We start from the raw sequence: 23,035 nt of genomic DNA, 5'->3' as shown, positions 1-23,035 counted from the left end.
CTTGTCTCTGACCACTGAATCTAGCAGATGTTTATAGCAAGATCTTTTTATGCAACAAACTTTGATGCATTAACCATATATAAAATAAACCTGTGAGCTTTGAACTAAATCCTCTCTTGGGAGAAAGGTAAGAACCTGAACTCTTGAACAGAACCTGTAGCCTCTCATTACACCAAAGGATTGATCCTTTGTCCCTTAATGTGGCTCAGAGCTTTGGGGCTTACAGTTCTACAGCCTTTGAGTGTGTTCTCTTATTTAAAGTTGAAATTGATAAAACAATGGTTTTAAAAGACTGAGATGTCCTCCTAGATTGGAAAAGATCTGTGGGACCAGTATCAATGGGAAGGACTAATGAGTCATATTTGAGGTAACCCAACCCCAGAAATTCTGATTGAATTGGTCTAGAGAAAGAACTAGTAATTGATATTTAAACAAATGAAAAACTTTTCCACGTAATTCTTACATGTTGTCACATAAGAGATCTCTGGTCCACATAATGTCTGGGTTTCTTTTTGGCAGTTAAATTCTATTCTATTCAGAAAAATGAGATGAGATTAATAGAAAGTTAGTGAGAACATGGAGTTAGGGGAAAACAAAAGTCACAGCAAACCTATCCAGTTATGCTGAATGCACTCTTGGAAAGCGAAGGAAGGCTTGTCCTGTCCTTCATTTACCACCCAGACTGTGAATACAAACAGTTATGATATTGTAGAAATAATCAAGATAATAGCTTGTTGGTGAGGAAGAATTTTCCTCTACCCTTCAGGGTTCTTTCAGCTGGTCTAATAAATCAAATTAAGATAGATTAACAGGAAAAAATAAAATTTAGTTTCATACATAAGAGAACCCCACATGCATGAGAGAGTCACAGACCCCACATACTTGAGAGGTTTGAACACAGAGGGGTAAAATGAGGTATTTATGCCATCTTGAGGCAAGAGGGCCTGGTGCTTCAGAGATGAGGGTGATTCACAGAACAATAAGAAGAACAGATGTTCAGTAATTAGACGCCATACAGACAGGTGAGAAAAAATTTATTTCCAGTAATAGCTCATTATGGGCAAGCTTCTCAATTTGAATTCTTTAAGGGAGAGGTAAAGTTTCTCTCGAGCCTGCCAGGTCTCCATTGCCTGTAGCTCAAAACATTCAACATGTCAAAGTAGCACATCTTGGGGAGGCCTATTCTGAACCTCTTCAATCTCCATTTGTAAAAATTGTTTGAAAAAAACATCGGACATTAGGGTATTTCCAATGGCACCATAACGGAGACTAGAATGTCTCCTAATCTAATCATGCAATGGTTAGCTGAATATTGACTGGAATGTGATGGTTAAATACAGTTGCTCACACCCAGTGGTCACAAAGTCAGATGCAATTAGAGTCGAGGCATAAATGAGTAATAATAAATGCTTCATGTTGCACTTACTGTGTGTCAGGCACTGGTATTTAAGCACTTTTCATTTATCAACTCACTAATCCTCACAATCCTTTGAGCTAGTTATTACTATCGTCATCACGTGATTGTTTAAATGAAGAAACTGAGGCCAGAAAAGATAGGTAATTTAGCCTGTTCTCACAGAAACTGTAGGCATAGCTTTGATCCCAAGCCATCGGCTTCTAATAGTTGTGCTTAAACCTTTTACCATCTTGCATCACTTTGGTAGTAAAGTTGTAAAACAAGATATTTACATCTTAACTTTTAAATTATTTTTTTCTTTTTTACATCTTAAATGAAGAGATTATTCTTTATGTCCCAAGTATACATGGGTCTGGTCATCGATGCCAGATCTGACAATTTTTCAAGAGCTAAAAATAAATGCGTTTCTCATGTACACATGTTTACATTAGTGATAAACTCAAATTAAGAAAAAAATGTCTCAGAACACATCTGCCCTCCACACGTGGTCCATAAACCTTGTACTTTTGCTGTATCTGAATCAGTTCCTGTAACTGTCTCTGACGAGTTTGTAATCACCAATGACATTTCACCACGTAAATTAGCGAGTGCCGATTATGAGCGTCATTGTTCAATACTTTTACACACTCAAGTCTATTAGTAATTTAAACTGTTCTCTCCACTCGCTGTGGTAAACATGACTGAGATCAGCAATAGGTTATTTACTGTTCCTCCAGGCACATTGAATATACCAGTGACCTCCTGAGTCGACTAGACACGTTTTACATTTAGACGGAACATAGCAACCTCTAAAGACTCCCCACAAGCTTATCTCCTTGAGCAAACTAAATCAAGATCCCCTACTAACTGCACTTGTAAAAGTTGTTGGTTAAAAGGCTGGTAAACAGCAGTGGGGACCTCTGCTGAACACGGGTGCGGTGGAGCACGCAGGCGACTCCGCCCGGCGCTAAATGGCGACGTAGAGGAGTGACTCCAGCCTGTTGTGGTCTGGACACTTAGTTCCACGGAACATGAATGTCAAGCCAGCGTCACCGCTCTTCAGATGACAGGGTGGGGGGCCCTGAAAAGGGCCTTTTGTTACGTGAACGGAGTTGACAGAGCGAACACTCAGCCGCCAAAGCCGTAGAGCGTGCGCCCCTGGCGCTTGAGCGCGTAGACCACGTCCATGGCGGTGACCGTCTTGCGCTTGGCGTGCTCGGTGTAGGTGACCGCGTCCCGGATGACGTTCTCCAGGAAGACCTTGAGCACCCCGCGGGTCTCCTCGTAGATGAGGCCGGAGATGCGCTTGACGCCGCCACGCCGGGCCAGGCGCCGGATGGCGGGCTTGGTGATGCCCTGGATGTTGTCCCGCAGCACCTTACGGTGGCGCTTGGCGCCGCCTTTGCCCAGGCCCTTGCCGCCTTTGCCACGACCAGACATGGTGAGAGACAAAACCCCACAACGCTTTGTCGCCACGCCGGCCGATGCAGGCCTTTATAGGTCCGTTGGCGGACCGAATTGAGAACGCAAGAAAGGAGGCGGGAATTCTCCCCTGAGTGGGGGAGGGGCATCTACTGGCAGCACACAGGTCTTTTTATGTTCCCTTGTACTGTGTTTTGAACCGTAGTAACTATTTTGTTACCACGTCTTAAGACTTTAAAAATTACTTTTGAATGAGAACGCAAAACATTGATGTTGTGGAAAATACAAAAAAGGATAAGCAATAAAAGAACAACAACCCGTTATCCCACCACGCAGAGATCACCACTGCTAGCTAATTCAATGTCTTGGTGAAGAGATAGATGTACATATTTTTTCAAAGAAAATTTGCACAATGGCAGACTTGGAGTTTTGGAACCTCTTTACACATTATATGTTACTCAATTTCCCTTATCTAAGGAGAAAAGAGAATTTTTTTCTTGTTACTTAAATGAACCTGATGTGGATTAAGGCTGCCCCAGCTAGAGAAGCCCAAGGTGACCTGGCCTACATGCCAAACTATACGACCTAGTGGACTTTTTTTTATGGTATGAATTAGGACCGCCCCAGGGAGAGAAGCCCGGGGCATCCTCACCTGCATGCCGATCTATATGGCCAGATTCGTATCTAAAGTTATATGACCGCACAATAACCAGACCCCATCTGCACTGAAATCATTTAATGACTTTTTACATCATCTTTTTCTTTTTCTTTATTTTCCAGTAAAAATAAGTCACGTACCCATGCCAGCGGGGACAGCAGCAGGAGCTCTGACCGCCCGTGGGTCCTGTCCCCACTCACCAGCTCTGCCTGCCCATGGGTCCTGTCCCCATGCCAGCAGGGGCAGCAGAAGCGGCGGCAGCAGAAGCTCTGACTGCCCATGGGTCCTGTCCCCATGCTATTCCACACTATTCTCTAAATAAAAGAGCACTACTGCCAGACCTTGAGAGTCCAAGAAATCTTTCTTTCGACTCCTCGGCTCACCGACCCCGCATCAAACCCATTTGTTATAGGCTAACAATGTTTGAAACGGCAAAGCTTCTACTGGTCTGTCAGTTCCTTCAGTCTTCTGATGGCCGACTTTGCTGTGACTGCAGAAGAGGGATTGCAGGTCCAGGTGACACCAGCTACCGTTTTCATGCAGGAAGCACAGTGGCAGATCCCCACAGCCCGTCTCTTCCTCTTGGTTTTGCCACAGAAGGAACAAGTGTACGAGGCGTGATGGCTGATTTCAATTTTCTTCACCATTTTCCTGAGAGAGGCACCATAATGGACAGCATATTTACCAATGACTCCTACCTGTTTGGCGTGTTTAGCCATGTCACTGCAAAGTAGCTCTGAGCCCAGAGAGTGAAAAAAGTTATTTTTAGTGTCTGCTTATTATTCCTTCTTATGAATTCTCCATAGTACAATTTTAACCAATTCCCTAGCAGCCAGTTTTAGTTTTTTTAATAATTCACTTTTTCCACATTTAACATAAGTTTACTTCTTCACTATACTTGGGTATACTATACTATACTGAAAATTCTAATGAAGGGTAGCAGAATGTGCCACTCTAAAATATGCCTGTTTCTCATAAGGATTATTTTTGAGAAAAAATATACAGGAGAAGCTCTAAAAACATTAGAATTTAGCCTTTTGTAAGGGAAATTTACACTTATAAGGGAAATCTCCATTGGTAAGGGTATCTCCCTTTGTGTTCCAGGAACAGAATGATGACTCTAAATCACAAGAAATTCTCATCAGTGAAGAAAATACAGAACTTAAATCTGCCTAACAACTTTACCCTTGTTCACTGTGCTTCTCCTAGCAACCTCCTATTGTTACCAGAACATTGAGTTCTTGTTGTTTCCCAGGATAGAAATCAAGAGAGACAACCAATGGGAGCAGAAAAGTAAAAGTTTTATTAGCTTGTGCACAGGAGAGGCACAACAAAGCAGGTACAGAAAGGAAAGGGGCAGCTGGCCAGCTCGTTAGGGAGCGGGATTGTGGTGATTTTATTAGGCCAAGGCTGGGGAGGAGTGCCTTGTCATGGCATGTAGAGATGGGCTTTCCCTGCACCTGTGCTGTTGTTCAATATGCCACCTCATGTGATGCATGTATCATTAACATGCTAGCTCTCTACCCCTGGGTGTGCTTTTTACTATGCTGATGGGCCTAGGGTCACATTCAGTGGACTCCTGGGTGCTGGGGCACATGCCTAAACCCAGGAAAGCCCTGAGGCTGTGGAATGGGGATCTTGGTGGCCTCTATCTGAATCTCCTAGCCTGCCTATTGGTTAGGGCCCATCTTGTTAGAGCCTTATCTCATTAGGCCTGGGGCCTTGCAGATGGCCTTGTCTCATTAGGCTGGTTCCCGCCTCACTATAACTGGTCTCCCCCTCTCCCCACTTCCCTTTCATCCCCTCACCCCAACATCTTTCTTTTGTCTTTAGCTGAAGATGTCTTTTAAGGTGGTGGCTTGGGGCATTTAGGGGAATTTTACTAAGTTCTCCTTGGTGTCTCCCATGCACATATTGCAGGGGAGGAAGACAAATCCTCTACCCACTCTAGGTCCTTCTGTCTGGGCTATGAATTAAATTCATCTGAGACAGAATAACAGGAGAAAATCAAACAAAGCTGTATACATGGGAGACACTCAGGAAAACTGAGCAACTCACCAAAATGGGGGAGGCTGTTCCCTTAACTACTATTTTTGGCTAAAGACAGAGGAGAGTGTTGGGGATAGTGGTTTGGGACTTCAAAGGGGAGGAAGGCAATTCACACGGAAAGGGAAAAGCAAGTGTTTGGTAGACAGAACTTTGATAAGAATGGGCTTAACAAGGACCCTCACAGTCTATGGATACCCAGAGTTATCTATGGTGATGGCTTGTCCCGGGGACAGGAAGCCCTTCTCTCTTAAATTCTTTCAGGCAGTTAGGGGGAAGGTCAAAGTCTCATTCAGAGTCTTTTGTTCTTAAAAATAATCAAGGCAAGGCAAAGAGATACATTTTGGGGTGGCCAATTCTGATCTCCCACAATGTACATGAGATGTACATGTTATTAAACTTCTGTTTGTCTCTTGTTAATCGGACTTATTACCAGGGTGGGAGAGTGTCTCAGTCACAGAAACCAGAAGGGTGGAGGGAAAATAATTTTTCCTCCCCCAAGTTATTCTTTTCTATTACATCAAAAAATTTAAACTGTAGTTGTATTAGAGATCATAATTTGGTACCGCAGTTCTCCTCATTATTTATTTTCAAAATTTCCTAATCTAGTTTCACAAGATTCCTCTTTTGGGCAATCATTTTGTGGACTTTGAAAACAATTTTCTTTGGGCTTTTAATCATAATTGCATTAACTTTATAAATTAATTGGAATAGAATTAAAATCCTTTAAAAATCAAGTTCTCATATCCAGAAACTTGGTGTTTCTAGTTTTTTAAAAAGCCTTTTATTTTTTAGTGACCAAACTAAAGATTTGATTTTCATACAATATTTAAAATGGAATAATCTTTTATTCATACAGTGAATTTTCTTTTTTATTTCCCCCCAACAAATATAGGGTTATCCTCTGAAATTGTTTCAACACTAATATAATTTTTAAAACTCTAATAACTATTTTAATGTAACCTCTCATTCTTCAATTGTTTGTTTGAAAAGTGGTTACAAGCTGAAACGTTGCAGTTAGAAAAACCTGGTCTTAAATTAAATCTTCTCTACTGACCAAATTTTAGCTGACTTGCTTATGCTGTCTAAAATCTTTGCTCATCTATAAAGTTGTATTGGAGTAGGAAGAGTACTTACTTCATGAAGTTACTGTAAGAATTAATGGAGATAACTGTTATAAAATACTGAGTATAGAGCCTACCTCTATTTAATATAATAAGTAATTTTTATTTTTAGTAACTAGATTTAAAATATTCTGTATTTATATTGAATGGGTTCAGAACCAGTATTCCCAGAATGTGCCACTTTGGCATGTAGATTATTTTAAGCTGAAGACAATTAAGGCCCAGGAGACTGAGGAAGAGCTTTTTACCTCCTTGTTAACTGCCTGAATGAATTTAGATAGGGGGCCTGGTCCAGGAAGAGAGCTATCACCAGAGATAACTACGAAAATTATGGGCTAGTGTGGTAAACTGTGGGGGAGATTGGCAGGGCCTGTTTCTTCAAATTCCTCTCTGTGTCCCATTGTCTCTGCATAGCTTGACAAACATTTGTTTATCAAACATTTGCTCTTTCCTTCTTCCTGTGAATTGTCTTCCTTCCCATTGAAGCCTCAGGCCCCCATCCCCTTCTCCAAATCTCAGGATGGCATATAAGCCTCAATTGCCTAACTGCCCTGGAACCTCTTATGTTTATGTGAGGTTCCAGTACATAAGAAATGAAATTTGTTTTTCTTCTGTTAATCTGTGTTATGTTAATTTAATTAATAGACCAGTCAAAAGAACCTGGAAAGTGTGGGGGAGGGACAAATTTTCCTTTACCCTCCTAGGTTCTTCATTTATATATCTATCAAGTATATTAAAATATATTTACATTAATAAATACTAAAAAGATACATTAAAATATTGTATATTTCATATTAAATAATATATTAAATAACATTTGTTTTTACTACATATCTGTTATTAACACCAAGTCCAGAGCCATTTTAAACATGCATTTATAGATTTTTATTGACATTTATTTTTGGTCAAAGTACATTTTAATATTTATTAGCCTGAATAAAATAAACATTTATTACCTTGTTCTTCTGTGCAAATTTCTGATATATGGATGTAAATTTTTATCAAGTATTCTCTATTTTGAAACAGCTTTTAATTAGTATCCTAACAACTAAAAATATAAGTGGAGGATGGTCACAGTAAAGGACCCATTCCTGCTCCATCTTTACGAAAACCCCACTCTCAGACACTACCACTACAGCAGTAAAATTAATATTTTTATATAAACAGTTGCAGTAGTAAGCGGAGATAAAAGTCTGGAAAAGGAGAAACTTATAAAAACTACAAAAAACAATCTTAGGAGAAAGGCATTATTTGGGAGCCTCAGAAATGTGTATTGTTGGGAGCTCCCTAATTCTCCGCCTTTAGTTTTTGCCCCTTGTCCAGTGTCCCTGCCTTCCTCCAAACTACTGGACCCCAAAGTCACTCAAGCTTTTTCATTATTCCGGTAGGTAATTAATTTTCATTAAAATCAGTAGCATTTATTTAAATATGAGATTGTTGATAGATTGGAAGAAGCAGGAGGTAGACTCAATTAACAAGGTCATCCAGATCAACCTTTTTCCAGATAAATTACTATCGTGAAGTGATAAGGCAGGATAAGTCTTTCCAACTGGTCTTTGCCCCATGGACCCCTCTGATCTTAAGTCGGCCTCCTCCATTTTAACTACTTTGAATATTCATTTAACAATCCCTACATTTTCCTTTATGCAATCTTATCCTCATTTAATCTCAACTTCTTTTTTGCTCTTATTTTATATCACTTAATTTTATTATGAAATTAACAAATTTGTTGACCGTATTTTATGGGCTTGTCATTAAACTAGGGTCTAGGGAGATGTAAATATAAATAAAACTCAGTCTCTAAGGGACTTTGTAAATTAGTGGATAAGATGCACAATAAATCTAATATGGAAAGACACTGTGGGGTGCTTTTGTAGTTGTCCAGAGTCTGTAAAGAGAGAAATTAATAAGAAGACTAACTCCAGAAAGGAAGTTTAAATAATACTTTCATAAATCTTCTGCCACTGAAATTGAACTTTTCCTTTTATGAAAATAACTTTAAAGTATAAACCATGACATTCTAAAAACTTCTTCAGGATTTAATTGCACTTAAAAATATCTAAATTATTTAGCAAGACTTTTTTTTTTTTTTGCTGAGGAACGTTTGCCTAAGCTAACATCTGTCACCAATCTTCCTCTTTTTGCTTGAGGAAAATTCATCCTGAGCTACCCTCTGTGGCTAATCTTCCTCTGTCTTGTATGTGAGTCACTGCCACAGCATGGCTGATGAATGATGTAGGTCCACACCAGAGAACCAAATCTGGGCCACCAACGTGGAGTGCACCAAACTTAACCACCAGGCAACTGGGCTGGCCCCAGCAAGATTTTTTTGAAAGTTTTGTTATCTCCACTTTTAAATCCAAGTTTTAATTTGTTTCTGATTATGTGGATAGTTCCTGTTCATGTATCAAGTAAACTCGTAGGTGCTTTTTCCAATGAGATTGGCGTAATAGTCAATTAATTAAAAAAAGTGGAATTATAAACAATGATATACATATCACACTTGAATATTTTATTTTACCTAAAATATAAAAATTTATATTCATTTGTCAGTTATTTGATTATAGGTTCATTGATTTGATAAATCAAACCACAACAATAGTTATAATGGTATGATTTTAACAATGTGGTGGTTCTTAAAGGGGGGAATAGAAACAATGCAATAAAGCAAGTGCTAGTAATTGCATCACCAACATCAATAATAAGAACAACATAATATTATATTATTAAAAACGAAAGAAGTCAAGGGGGTCTCCTTTGGAGCTATTTCACTTATTCTACTTGACATTTCTAGTTCTAGTTGTTTAAAACTTACACAAATAATGCAGATGACTTTTTAAGAGGGAAAAATTGAATTATAAGATTCATAGAAATCAGGATTTGGGTACTGCAACATCAAATAATCATAAGCTAAAAAGAAAAGGAAAGAAAGGTAGTATTTACCTCCTTTTTGTGATTGCTGCAATCACTTTTATTCCAAGGAATATTATTTGCATGTGATTGTAGTTGAGATTTAAATATAGGAAATACAAATATTTCAAGACTTGGAAAATATGTTTATTCCAATGGACTAGAAATGCTATAGAAATTCATTTCCATTAAGATATATTCATGAGGAAAAACTAAACTAGCTGATGTGCACTTAGGTGGAGAGGAATTGAAGGCTCTCTAGCTGGGGTGACTTGGTGATCTGAGAAGGCTGAGTGATGATGGTGGGGGAAGGGGACAGCAAAAATCGGCAATACCAGGACTATATGATCCTGATGTGGTAAGGTAAAGAATCTGATTTACAATGTCCACCTTTCGTAATATTTGTTGTTAAGGCACACGACCTTCCTAATCAATTCCACACCACCTTTACTTCACTACCATTTATGTAAACAGTCCTTTATGAATTGTATTCTCTGCCTGAACGGATACCGAAACGAGGAATTTACCTGCCTGGATTACTACAGCATCCCCATTTTGGAGGGTGAGGTGTCCTTAGTCAGATTCAAAGACCAAATCATAGGGTGCTCAATTTTTGTCCCAGATGGACATTTAATCCTACACAGGTTATCACCAGGATATCCAAATTTTGCTCTAGCGGGTCTATCAAATTCAAGCTGTATTTATTCAGTAAGGGTTTTGTTCTTTACAAGGCAAATTAATTCAGGGCCTTAGGAAAATATAACAATATACTTTTTAAATGACTTAGTCAAACTTTCTTTATAGTATTAGTTCATATTCAACATCTCTCTGCTATCCTGGAACAATGTCACTTGAAGACACAGCTCACTTTTGTGATAAAGTGGTTGGCTCTGAAAAGAGCCTTTTGGTTTGGACAGGAGATCTAAGCTGCACACTATGCCAAACTTCTACTTGCCCTTGGCCTTGTGATGACTCTCAGTCTTCTTGGGCAGCAGCACGGCCTGGATGTTGGGCAGCACACCACCCTGCGCGATGGTCACTTTGCCCAGCAGCTTGTTGAGCTCCTCGTCGTTGCGGATGGCCAGCTGCAGGTGGCGCGGGATGATGCGCGTCTTCTTGTTGTCGCGGGCCGCGTTGCCCGCCAGCTCCAGGATCTCGGCCGTCAGGTACTCCAGCACCGCCGCCAGGTACACCGGCGCGCCGGCCCCGACCCGCTCGGAATAGTTGCCTTTGCGGAGCAGGCGGTGCACTCGGCCCACGGGGAACTGCAGCCCGGCCCGAGAAGAGCGGGTCTTGGCCTTGGCGCGAGCCTTGCCTCCCTGCTTGCCTCGTCCAGACATGATGAAGATGCAACCACTGACCAGACTAATGTCTGAATTGAGCCAACCAGAGCTACATTACTTATAGTCTTTACTGGGCGCGAAAATGAAAGTGTACTATTGGCTAAAACTACAATTTCACTTAAACCAATGGAATCGTGGTTTTGAAATATGTTTATTTTGATTGGGCAAAATCAACATGACGTTTCAAGGATTCTCCACCAATCAGAGACAGGACTTTATTCACTGCCTTCTTTGTATAAGAAGCAGTGAATGAAGAGGACATTTACAGTCTCATACTCATTCTTCTTATTACCCTCTGGTGTTTCTGCCATCGTTGTCGACCATGCCTGAACCTTCTAAGTCGGCCCCTGCCCCGAAGAAGGGCTCCAAGAAGGCGGTGACCAAGGCCCAGAAGAAGGACGGCAAGAAGCGCAAGCGCAGCCGCAAGGAGAGCTATTCGGTCTACGTGTACAAGGTGCTGAAGCAGGTCCACCCCGACACCGGCATCTCGTCCAAGGCCATGGGCATCATGAACTCGTTCGTCAACGACATCTTCGAGCGCATCGCGGGCGAGGCGTCGCGCCTGGCGCATTACAACAAGCGCTCGACCATCACCTCCAGGGAGATCCAGACGGCCGTGCGCCTGCTGCTGCCTGGGGAGCTGGCCAAGCACGCGGTGTCGGAGGGCACCAAGGCCGTCACCAAGTACACCAGCTCCAAGTGAGCCCGTCTGCAGCGGAGTGACTCGTCAAGCTAGGCCCACACTCCAAAGGCTCTTTTCAGAGCCACTCAGTATTCCAAAGAGACCTGGCACTCGCTTTTTACAGCGGTAAGTGTTTCTTATTTGCTACAGAGGAACCGTTTCCGCGTTTCCACATCTTGATCTTGTTCGAGTTTATTTTCACTACAATGTACGTGATGCAGCAACGCTCGAGACATTTATGAACAAGCATCACGTTCATTAGATAAATGTAGTAAAGAAAAACAATGTACCCTTTGTCCCCAAACAAAATCCGCTCACCTTTAAAAATGTTACCCTAGCAGAAGTTTTCGCCAGCAATTCCTTGAGCGCTGTCCTTCATTTTGCCGCGTGCCTGAACTAATGAAGCGCTTGGCACACTCTAAGAAACATAGATCGTCTCAATTATTTGAGTTTACGTTTGGGGGCTGTGGTGGCTCTCTTCCCTTTCCCTGACTTTGGATTTGCCACATACTAACTTAGAAAGGCAGAAGAAAAAAAATGGAAGTGAACCCAATTTACGCGTCAGTCAGGCGCCGCGTTGGCACCGAGAGCCAATCCAGACGCTGCGCGGGCAGTTTGAAATTAACCACCGATTTCCCTTTGCGAGTCTGTCCTAATTGGGAGAATTCTGGGAAGTGTGGCTTTGTGGTAGGAAATCTGCCATTTCACCCTCTCCTCATTTCTCTGAGTGAAATTCCCCTACGAAAGGGGTTAGGTTTTACTCGCTACCCTTTCTGTCAGGGTCTGCTGCATATTTTTCTCTCTGTGGGACTTGCATTTACTATTTCTCTATTAAGTGGAAGAAATTTTAAGAAACTGGGAAGTAGAGCAGGAGAAGGGCTGTTCCCTCACCCCCTCGCCAATTCAGGAAGTCAAAATCCATCTGCATTTTAAGCCCTCAGGAATGGCATATTTCAAACTATTTGGTTTTTGCCGGGAATCGGCATGGAAACGCTTCCACATTGAACCGTATCAGCTGAAGGTTTTTGACGATACCTTTTATCCAGTTACAACACTCCACTGATAATTTCACTCTGAGGTGTTTACATGAGAATATTGTGTGCACACGCAACAGGAGACATACAAAATGGAGTAGCGCTATTCTTAACAGCAAAATAGAAGCAACCACACGTTCATGGCCAAAAGAACAAACACATTTATTGAGGTATATTCACACAATGGGATATCATGTAGCAGAGAAAATAATTGAAATACACAGTACTTGGCTGAATTTCAGAAACATAAATCTCAGAACTTTCATATATAACATTTTATAAAGCTCAAAAATAGAACCAAAGTATCTGTTAAAGAGAACTTCATGAATAAATTTTTTAAAATATCAGGCAGTGGGTACCTCAGGGATAAAGGCAGAGCAAGGGGATAGGGAAAAACCAGTAAATACGCCGACATTCTAGATTTGGGATTAGTTCTATCATGAGTGTTTTATATACTTTGCTTTATACTTTAAGTGGACGTTACATGTATTCCCTTTATGTATCAGATACTGTGCTGAAAAATAGAATAGAGAGGGAAACAACCCGTGTATAGAAACAAGTTCTAGGCATCGTATATTTGTCAAAAAGGAAAGTTCATACGTGAGAACCTAATAGTGTTTCTCTAGATAATATTAACATTCTTTTAAAGAGTAGGAGAAAAGGAAGACAGAGGTCATTAAAATGGCCTGTGGACTTAAAACACTCAAGATTTTGGCTACAGTTAGAGTCAGTAGCTGCCCCCTCCAGCTCCTCCAGCTCCTCCAGCTCTTGTAAACTTCCTGTTTATACAGCTTCTCAAAATCTCTGTGACAGCTCCCTGATGGCGGTGTGTATATATACATGTGCATGTGTGTATTTTGTATGTATTTTATGTATTTAAATATATATGTATGTATATCCCTCCCTCAATTCTGTTAGAAGAGAAATTATACTTTTTCATTTATGTATCTTCTCTCCTACCATGTCCCTCTCAAGATATTTGAGGACAGTATACTCGCCATACATTTGGGGTTTTTTTTATCACTACTTTTCAGAGTACATGTGCCTTTGATCCTGTCCATTCATCCATTAATTCAGATCATTGGCAGAAAATTCTGATATTGTTTTGTTTTACAGAATGAGGAAACAGCAGATGAAATTCAGGAGAGGAAATGGGAAGAGCATTTAGAGAGATTAAGTTACCTAAACACATTCTCCAGGCCCAGGATATATATATATATATATATTTTCTCCATATAGTCATATATATATATATATATATAGGTATTCATATATACATATATTCACATATATATATAAGTTTGGTCTATCAGAGAGTGCTTGATGACTTGGAATTGTCAGCGGGGAAGATGTCTAGAAGAATATGAAGGAGGGGCCGGCTAAAGCCTGTGGGCAGAATAGAAAGGAGCATGCAGAAGAAATTGGTGGCCCCTCTATACAAGGTTTACATGTCAAGTTCATTACACTCCAGTAGTTAGAAAGTTAAAATTTCTAAAAGAGAGGGCGAGAAAAATTTTAAAAAAAAACTCAAAGCTAGATTTTGTGGGTTATTTGCACCTTGGTGAGCTAAGGTAAGGGTCTAACCCTTTGTTGCTGAAGTTATCTTGATTAATTTATGCTATCATTGATCAGCCTTGGGAAATTGATTTGAGCTAATCCAAACCTGGATGTCACTTTATTGTTTTACACTGGGGTTTATACTTAGTATCTTCAAGAATTCATGTGATTTGCCCCAAATAATTTTAGGTCAATTATTTTTTTTTCCCTAAAGAACAATTTATAGAACAGAAAGGAACTGATTGGAGCATAGAAATAGATCAGAGACTCTGAAGGACAGTTTTTCCAAGTTATGTCACCTGAAAATGGCCTTTGTTCAGCCTAGAGAAATTTATGTTTTTGTCATTGGAAACAGCACTTCCTTCCATGGAGATTGTTCAAAATGTACTGACAAAGCTTAACTCTTTTTTCACTCCTGTCTAGATTCCATGTAGTTTACCATCCTTCAGTTATGACATTGTATTGGGCACTTTAATTTGGCTACCACTTATCTTAGTTACATTTTAGATTCCCTGATGCGGAACACGCATGCATCTCATCCTCCAAAAATATCCAAACCTTCTCAAATGCGTATTACTTCTACAGATGACTAGTTTATCCATTTCCTAACACCTTTTAACTTCTATTTCAGAGGTTCACCTTTTCTGATATTGTCACTAAATCATAAAAATGCTGCCTGTTGGGAGACTTCGTGAAGTAAAGAAGAGGTGAGGTAGTAAAAAACAAACAAATTAACAAAAACACAAGGAAATTTTTACAGACCTGAATAATGATAAAAAATTTCTATCAACTCCTATAGAGTTGAACACTCACATAAGTATTCCTAGGGGTCAATGATGTGACTGATTCAAATTAAGGGTTTATTAAGGGCCTAAAAGTGCAAAGAACAATGCTAAGAACTAGATGGGGATAGACTCTGAGGACAAATAACCCCACCCACTGCAGGTCTGTAACAATTCCCACACCTGATAGAAGGAAGAATAACTTAAGTGCCTCAGCCAAAGGTCTGTGTTTACATTAGAAATAAGCAATTATTTTTAATGGAGAAATTGTGAAAAGCTGTAAGGGAACACTGGGATGCCAAGGATATTAATTTGAGGAGAACCTTTAAATTTCAAGACACAAGGGCAGAGACTCAGGCCAGGTCCTAGTGCAGCCATTTGGAGAAGCAGTGGGGGTTGCAACCTGTGTTTATGGATGACCTGTGAGGTCAATGCTTAATGTAGTTTATTAAACAATACTATCCAGCAGTGTGCTCCTTGATATTCACCCAAAGGAGTTGAAGCTTGTATACATGCAAAACCTGCACGTGGATGTTTATAGCAGCTTTATTCATAATTACCAAAACTTGGAAGCAACAAAGATGTCCTTCAGTAGGTGAATGGATAAATATTAACTGTAATGCATTCAGACAACGGAGTATCATTCAGTGCTAAAAAGAAATGAGATGTGAAGCCATGAGAAGACATGGAGGAACTTTAAATGTATATTACCAGTGGAAGAAACCAATCTGAAAATGCTACATACTATATGATTCCAACTGTATGATATTTTGAGAAAGGCAAAAACTATAGAGGCAGTGAAAAGATTAATGGTTACTAGGCATTTGGGGGGAGGGAGAGATGAATTGGTGGAGGATAGATTTTTAGGGCAGTGAAAATATTCTATATGAGAGGCCAGCCCCATGGCCGAGTGGTTAAGTTGGCGCACTCTGTTTCCTGCGGCCCAGGGTTTCGCTGGTTTGGATCCTGGGGGCGGACATGGCACCACTCATCAGGCCACATTGAGGTGGCATCCCACATGCCACAACAAGAAGGACCTACAAGTAAAAATACACAACTATGCACTGGGGGGATTTGGGGATTAAAAAGCAGAAAAACAAAAAGAAGATTGGCAACACTTGTTAGCTCAGGTGTCAATCTTTAGAAAAAAATTCTATATGATACTATAATGATGGATACATTTCATTATACATTTATCCAAACCACAGAATGTACAACACTAAGAGCGAAGCTTAATGTATTATGAACTTTGGGAGATTGTGATGTGTCAGCGTAGGTCCATCACTTATAACAAATGTACCATCGTGGTGAGAGATGTTGATAAGGAGGGAGGCTATGCATATGTGGGGACAAAAAGTATATGGGAAATCTCTGTACCTTCCTCTTAATTTTGCTGTGAACCTAAAATAAAGTCTTAAAAAAAAGAAAGGCAAAGATATGCAACATATAGTTGTTTATGCATTTCTTACGTATTTAGCTAGTTGACTTCTGAACTATCTTGTCACTCAAGAACAACAAAACATACGCTATTCTACCAATTGACCACTCGATGCCAAATTTCCTGTTTGTTCAAACTGCCTATGAAAATATATAGGTGACTTAATATGTTTAATTTGCCATATGGCAAGATGTAAATGACTGCCTACCGTGAAAAGTCTCTCAAGGCTAAGGTCTTGAGACCGGGGAAGAGGCACACTACTTTGAATCTTCGTCTCACATTCAGATTGAATAGGTCTGGACTATATCTTTTTGGAAACTGTATTTATAATTTATTTATAATTATTTATAATATATAATATTATATATAATGTATATTATATCAAAGTAATGAATATTAATTATCTCTTAATAAATTAATTAAATTGATAGTTCAATCAAATCAATTAATTTAACAGTTAAATTATTAATTAATGTGCTTATTAAAATAAATAATATTCCTTTATAATTTATTTATAATTCCAAATTTCTGAATTTTTATATTAGACATGACTTTAAAAAGAATAATTTTAACATATGTTATAATAAAACATAGAAACAAAATATTTCCCAGAGGATTTCCTCAGATGCTTAGAATGAAGAACAGATCCATTAATAAATTGACATTTTTGATGTGTTTTAATTCTTTAAAAATGATTTTTTATATCATGTCTGCTTTAATTGTGAAAGCAATACAGAGTATAAAATTGAGAGTATAAGGATGGCCTATTCATGCAAATATTCAGGATCAGCATAGAACTAAATGTTTGATGATGGTGAGTGTCTGAAGTTCCCGCACTTGTCTAACAAAAAGAAAACTATCAAGTTGCACTTTAATTAATATTAGGAGTATGTATATGTGATGTAAACATGGAGTTGCATCTAAAATATGTTATAATCCAAATATACCAGTGTCTTTTACCAGTTGGTTCTTGTGAAACAGTGTTTTGAGAATATGGAACCATATAAAATTCTCCCACTCAAATTTGAAAGATACCATTGTATAAATGTAACACCAGCCTTTTAAAAATAATTCTTTATTAATTTGATTCCACTGTAGCTTCATCTTAATTTACTTGTTTGTTTCCAACATTTTTAACTGACATCTTGAAAATAAATCAGTGGAATATTAAGGTATTCTGTATGTGTTAATGTATTTGTATTTGGCAAAAGCCTTAAGAAATTGAAATTCAATGCTGCCTGCAATTAAAATCATTATGAGTGCATATGTGCTTATATATGTGCATATATTTATGATGCATATAGTATATACATATAAAATATGTATTATTTGTAGACATATACACTAAAATATTTTATATTTTAATTTTTACAAAATTCTTATTCCAAGAAGGTGCCAAAAAACACAGAGGCATAGTCTGTCCAGTCTCCAAATACTTCATGCTCATGGTACGGAACAGTAGGGAGAAGGGGAGTATAGATAGATCCTATCCTTCCAAATTTTAGCTATATAGTCCATGAAGCAAAATTCACTTTATGCATTCAAACATACACTGAAATATATAGATATTATACATATATTTTGCATATACATATTTAGTGGAATTAATGGAATAATCAGAAACAGGACACTCAAGGCCTTTGTATTTTTTGGTGTCCTCTTGGAGTAAGAGTGGTTAGAAATGCTAAAATTCCATTTTTTAGAAATAACTGGTGTGCAGATGATAATGACAGGGAGAATCATTTGGAACTATACATTGAAAAAAAACCCCACCATAGTAAGAGTATTCTCATATTTATTAGCTGTGGACTATATTAATTTTTGCAAAAGCTCAAAGTGGAATATTATGGCAATGGTTTTTGGAGTTTTTTTCCTCCCCAAAGCCCCAGTACATAGTTGTATATCCTAGTTGTATGTCCTTCTGGTTCTATGTGTGATGCCGCCACAGCATGGCTTGACGAGTGGTGTGTAGGTCTGCACCCGGGATCCAAACTGGAGAACCCAGGGCCCCCAAGTGAGCACTGGAACTTAACAGCTACACTACTGGGCTAGCCCATCAAAGTGGAATATTAAAATTCCTAATGTATCATGAGAATTCTTTTAATATGTACCTGGATAAGAGTCCATTGTATGCTTTCTAAAATTTTTTCGAAGCTGTTAGCTCAGGAAGAAAAATGAGTTAGATTAAAAAAGTATTTTATGCTAGGACAAGATAAAAAACTTTCAGTGTAAAGGGTAACATGCACTTAGCCTTTACAAACAGTATTTTTAATGTGTCATTAAAGTGGTCTCAAGGTCCCCTGAGCTAGCTGGGTACATCAGCACTCGTGCAGAATAATCGAACATAAACCCTGCTATGGAGATTTCTCTCTCTATGCAAGAAGCTAAAGTCCTTGAAGAGGAACTGATTACAAGTTTTGAGGCAAGGGAATTCCCGATGAGTCTAGGACATCATACTGACTGAAAGCAAGGATGATCTCAGATCTCTGGATTAACAATAAAAAGAGTTAGAGCAATAGGGGCTGGCCCAGTGGTGGAGTAGTTAAATTCACAGGCTCTGCTTCGGTGCCCGGGGATTCCCGTATTCCGGGCACAGACCTAGCACCACTTGCCAAGGCACACTGTGGCGCCTCTCACATAAAATAGAGGAAGATTGGCCCTGAGCTAACATCTGTTGCCAATCTTCCATACAAAAAAAAAAAGAGCAGGAGAGAGGCAAGAAAGACTGAAAGAATCCCCACTGTGTAAGTAGTGCTAATCTGAGAATTAAGATTAAACAGAAAAATCGTTCTTGTTAATTGGAATAGATTCAGCATGTAAAAAGCCAAGAATCCATGATAACAATCAATTGGAACAAATACTATGATGAACTGAATATGAAGTTCACACTGCACATCTCACAATTCATCTTTTCCCAGGTCATTGATCCCTACATGGCTGAGATCAGCATCATGTGCCCCAGAGAGCACCCATTCTCTCGCTCTTAAGATTCTGTTGTACTTACATTAGCGAAAGCTCCACCTCCTGCAGTCCTATAGATCAAGGCTCAAAAAAGAGCTCCCTGAGAAACCCACTGATGCTTCACTCACTGAAATTTCATTTCAGAAGAGCAAATTTCATTTTAATGACTGCCTTTGTTGGGAATCCAAACTCTAATTCCTGAGGCATTCTCAAATTATCCTGTGTATCAGCTTCTGACACAGCCACCCCAATGGTACCACCAACAATATGGTTACTAAATAAATAAATGAAAGCTTTGCTTTCTTTTTTGTCCTAAAGGCAGTGATTCTCAAACTGTGGTCTGGGGACCCTGAAAGTCCCTGAGACCCTTTTGGTGGATCTGTGAGGAGAAAATTGTTTTCATAATTATCTTGAAACTTACTTTCCTTTTCCACTGTCATTTTCACTTGACAGTTATATTGCAACAGATTGAATGCAGAAACAAATACAAGAATCTTTTTCTTTTATTAAGCCAGACATTAAAGATATTTGCAAAATGTAAAACAATGCTACTCTTCTTACTAAATCTTTTGTTATTTTGAAAAATATAGCTATCTTTGTAGAATAGATATGTTAAAATGGCTTTATTATTGTAATTTTAAAATGAACTGATAAATATTTTCCGAGTTTTAATTTCTAATAAGGTGAATGTCAATAGCTATAACCTGTGGAAACACAATGTCTTTGGATCCTCAGCACTTTTTAAGAGTGTAAATGGGTCATGAGACTGGAAAGTTTGAGAGCTTCTGCCTTAGGGTATGTCACACTAGGAATGCTGGAACTACTGTTTTTTAAAAGTATTTGGAACATTCCTTCCTGTGTGCTTATGTTACCATCTGGATACACAGATCCATTTGCTTCATTTTGCTGTTTATGTTTAAGGATTGGGCTTTTAAAATTTGGTTTTATTATTACATAAAATATTCTACGTAGTTCCAAGGTCAACTTTTCATACTATGGTTTATCTTTCCATTGTTTGTTAATTATAAGCAATATATGTATGTATTCTTAACAGCCCTCTATTAGATAAACAGTAACATCTTACACACCATTTTCTCTAACGTGCTTTTTTCACTGACAATATATATCTTGAAGATCATTCCATAACAGCATATGAAGCTTTTCCTTCTGTCTTATTTTCCAGCTGCATAATACTCTGGGTTTTCTTCTTTTTCCGATTCTTGGCTCTGTAATTCTTCATTCTCTTGATAGCTGCCTGATCCCTTCAATCAGATTGTTTTGTAGTTGTTTTAAGCATTAGGGTTGATTTGAGTTGTCTAGTCTACCATTACTGGAAATATAATCAATAGTATAGTAGTCGTTAACATGCTTTTTGAACGTCAGCACCTAAATTTCTCTAGGATTTCCAATCCTTAAAATCTTTAAAATGCAGTTGTATAAAATTGATATGGGCCGGTACAGTCATTCCCTCTGGTCCAGGGATGGATTCCTCATGTACTAACTCAAGTTCTCACTAATGATGCTCAAGTTAGCAAATCAGTTGCCATGGTGAGTTAGTTGTGAATGACCAAAGAAAAGAGATGGCCAATTGAATGTAAATAAATAACTGGTCATAGGACTAGAGGAAGAGACTAAACACTATACTGTTGAGTCAAGAAGTCATGTTTATAAATTTAAAGAAATCAGTAACTTTTATAGTTAAAGTGTCTGTGAAGTACAAAGTTTAAAAACACAGAGATTAATTCCACCACCTTATTGGTAAAGGAAATAGGATGTACCTAAAAAAGTATATGTCATATTTGAGTCAAATTTCTTGAAGTATAGGCATTTCATTCTGGCTCTATATTTTTGCAGGGTTCACACCAAGGAGCTTAACATTCAACCACTCAAACATCTTCACCTCACCAACTAGGACATTTTTATCTGCTAATCACATCTTTCTTCCTTGAACTTTCACTTCCACCCTGTTTTCTACAATTACATCCACCACTTCTTGCACTAAGACGATTCTTCTCAAGCCATCAGAACACTGAGTTCATCAGAGAGCTAAGAGTGACATCTACAATGGCTTCACCAGTTCTGCCGCCCTGATGATCCTCTAACGTGTTTTTGTTGGATTGGAAAATCTAGATGGAGGGAAATCTTTGAATACCGTCCTGACTTCTTAAGTTGGGATGCCTAATTCTTCAGCTTTATCAACCTGCAGTAGTTGCTTACTCCCACCCACAGACTTCTACAAGCTACAAACCATAATTTAAATAACTTTTCACTTGTAATTTGATGGAGTTAAGAACTATAGAAGAATACATACAAATTCGTCTGCACTGTGCCCTGCTGCTCCAGTATCCCTGCCGTCAGTTCATTCTCTGCAGGAAGGTGATGAATGGCCTGCAATAGACCTTTAAGGCTGCTATCATTCTGTATCTATTTTATAGATGAATAAACTGATGCACAGAAAAGGGGAGTACTTTGTCTAAGTAGCTGGAGGATCAATGACAGAGTCTGTTTATGAACCTCATGGCAGTGACCTTCACTGTAAAAATGATAGATTCTGTGGTCTGTTGTTATACCATCAAACTAAATTCTTTTGAAATAAATGGAGATGAGCTGTTCATATTTGTTTTAATAGCACAAATAAGATGCCATTCTTTACTTAAAAAATGTTTTTCCTCCTTTTGTTCCCAAGGACAGGAAAAAAATAAAATGGAAACTTTTTCTTGGGGAACTCTGGTCAAATTCTCTTTGGAGGGTCATATAACTCCTCCCTATCATCATACAATTAATAATGTTTTCCTTTCCTGAGGGCAACAAGCATGTATAGCAAAGTCTCCCTGTTGAATATTGTACTGAAATTAAGATAAACTAAAATCTATATGTAACTTTTCCAAAAGTTAACGTTCAAAAATTGCAATCACATAGTGCTTGCAGACACCCTGTATATCATTTGTCTGAAATGTGTGCCAATTTGCAGCTAAATCGTGCTGCCAAAGAGCAGAGAGAAACTTGCCCAATGGATGGAGTTATTATTATTTTATTATTATTATTATTATTATTATTATTATTATTGGTGGGGAAGATTGGCCCTGTGCTAACATCTGTGCCCACCTTCCTCTATTTTTTGTATGTGGGCTGCCACCACAGCATGGCTTGATGAGCAGTGTGTGGGTCCACACCCAGGATCTGAAACTGCAAACTCCGGGATGGAGTGTGCGAACTTAACCGCTACACCACCGGGCCAGGCCCCTGAATGGAGCTATTAGTATATCTCACATCTAACCGTAATTTCTGCCTTCAAGGCTGTCATGAAATAGACCATGAGAGTCATCTCTCTGAAGCAGCAGCCCCAATGGGAAGACCCTCTATGCTCTCGCTCCCAGAGGGTAGCGGTCCAGATTTGTGCACGTGAAGACTAAAAGGTATCACTGTAGATGACACACGAATGTTGTTTAATTATTTTCAATAGATTTTTTTGAAATAGCAGTTTAAACATTAACTTTTCCTTATTCTTAGTTTCCTCTTGTCAGTCTCATTGCTTTTTGTCAAAGAACCAAAGCTAGGCCTAGTCCAGAGCACCCCTGATTTCTATGGCTATTCTACTTAAAGGAAGGCAGCTGTTACGGGGTGAATTATATCCATGCCCCCCCCACATTTTTATGTTGAAGTTCTAACCACAGTGCCACAG

The 23,035-nt window shown here is 38.8% G+C and overlaps 4 protein-coding genes across 4 annotated transcripts; 1 reads left to right on the top strand and 3 right to left on the bottom strand.

The window, feature by feature from the left end:
* Positions 1-2,406: 2,406 nt before the first annotated feature.
* On the bottom strand, positions 2,407-2,876 carry LOC106823480 (histone H4). Its single transcript, XM_014829193.3, has one exon. It carries the CDS (start codon positions 2,834-2,836, stop codon positions 2,525-2,527), a length of 312 nt encoding a protein of 103 aa, XP_014684679.2. The 5' UTR covers positions 2,837-2,876; the 3' UTR covers positions 2,407-2,524.
* A 1,040-nt stretch (positions 2,877-3,916) lies between these two features.
* LOC106823478 (large ribosomal subunit protein eL43-like) lies at positions 3,917-4,195 on the bottom strand. Its single transcript, XM_014829191.3, has one exon. The coding sequence runs from the start codon at positions 4,193-4,195 to the stop codon at positions 3,917-3,919; it is 279 nt and encodes a 92-aa protein (XP_014684677.1).
* Positions 4,196-8,995: 4,800 nt separating this feature from the next.
* LOC106823469 (histone H2A type 1-D) lies at positions 8,996-11,027 on the bottom strand. Its single transcript, XM_070515450.1, has one exon. The coding sequence runs from the start codon at positions 10,894-10,896 to the stop codon at positions 10,504-10,506; it is 393 nt and encodes a 130-aa protein (XP_070371551.1). The 5' UTR covers positions 10,897-11,027; the 3' UTR covers positions 8,996-10,503.
* Positions 11,028-11,112: 85 nt separating this feature from the next.
* LOC106823473 (histone H2B type 1-N) lies at positions 11,113-22,076 on the top strand. The gene is made up of 2 exons (XM_014829186.3): positions 11,113-11,707; positions 21,208-22,076. Exon 1 carries the CDS (start codon positions 11,222-11,224, stop codon positions 11,600-11,602), a length of 381 nt encoding a protein of 126 aa, XP_014684672.1. The 5' UTR covers positions 11,113-11,221; the 3' UTR covers positions 11,603-11,707; positions 21,208-22,076.
* The last annotated feature ends 959 nt before the right edge of the window (positions 22,077-23,035 follow it).

The sequence above is a fragment of the Equus asinus genome, chromosome 8, assembly GCF_041296235.1.
Source record: "Equus asinus isolate D_3611 breed Donkey chromosome 8, EquAss-T2T_v2, whole genome shotgun sequence".
Classification (NCBI taxonomy): Eukaryota; Metazoa; Chordata; class Mammalia; order Perissodactyla; family Equidae; genus Equus; species Equus asinus.
This window is presented reverse-complemented; position numbering and strand designations above follow the sequence as displayed.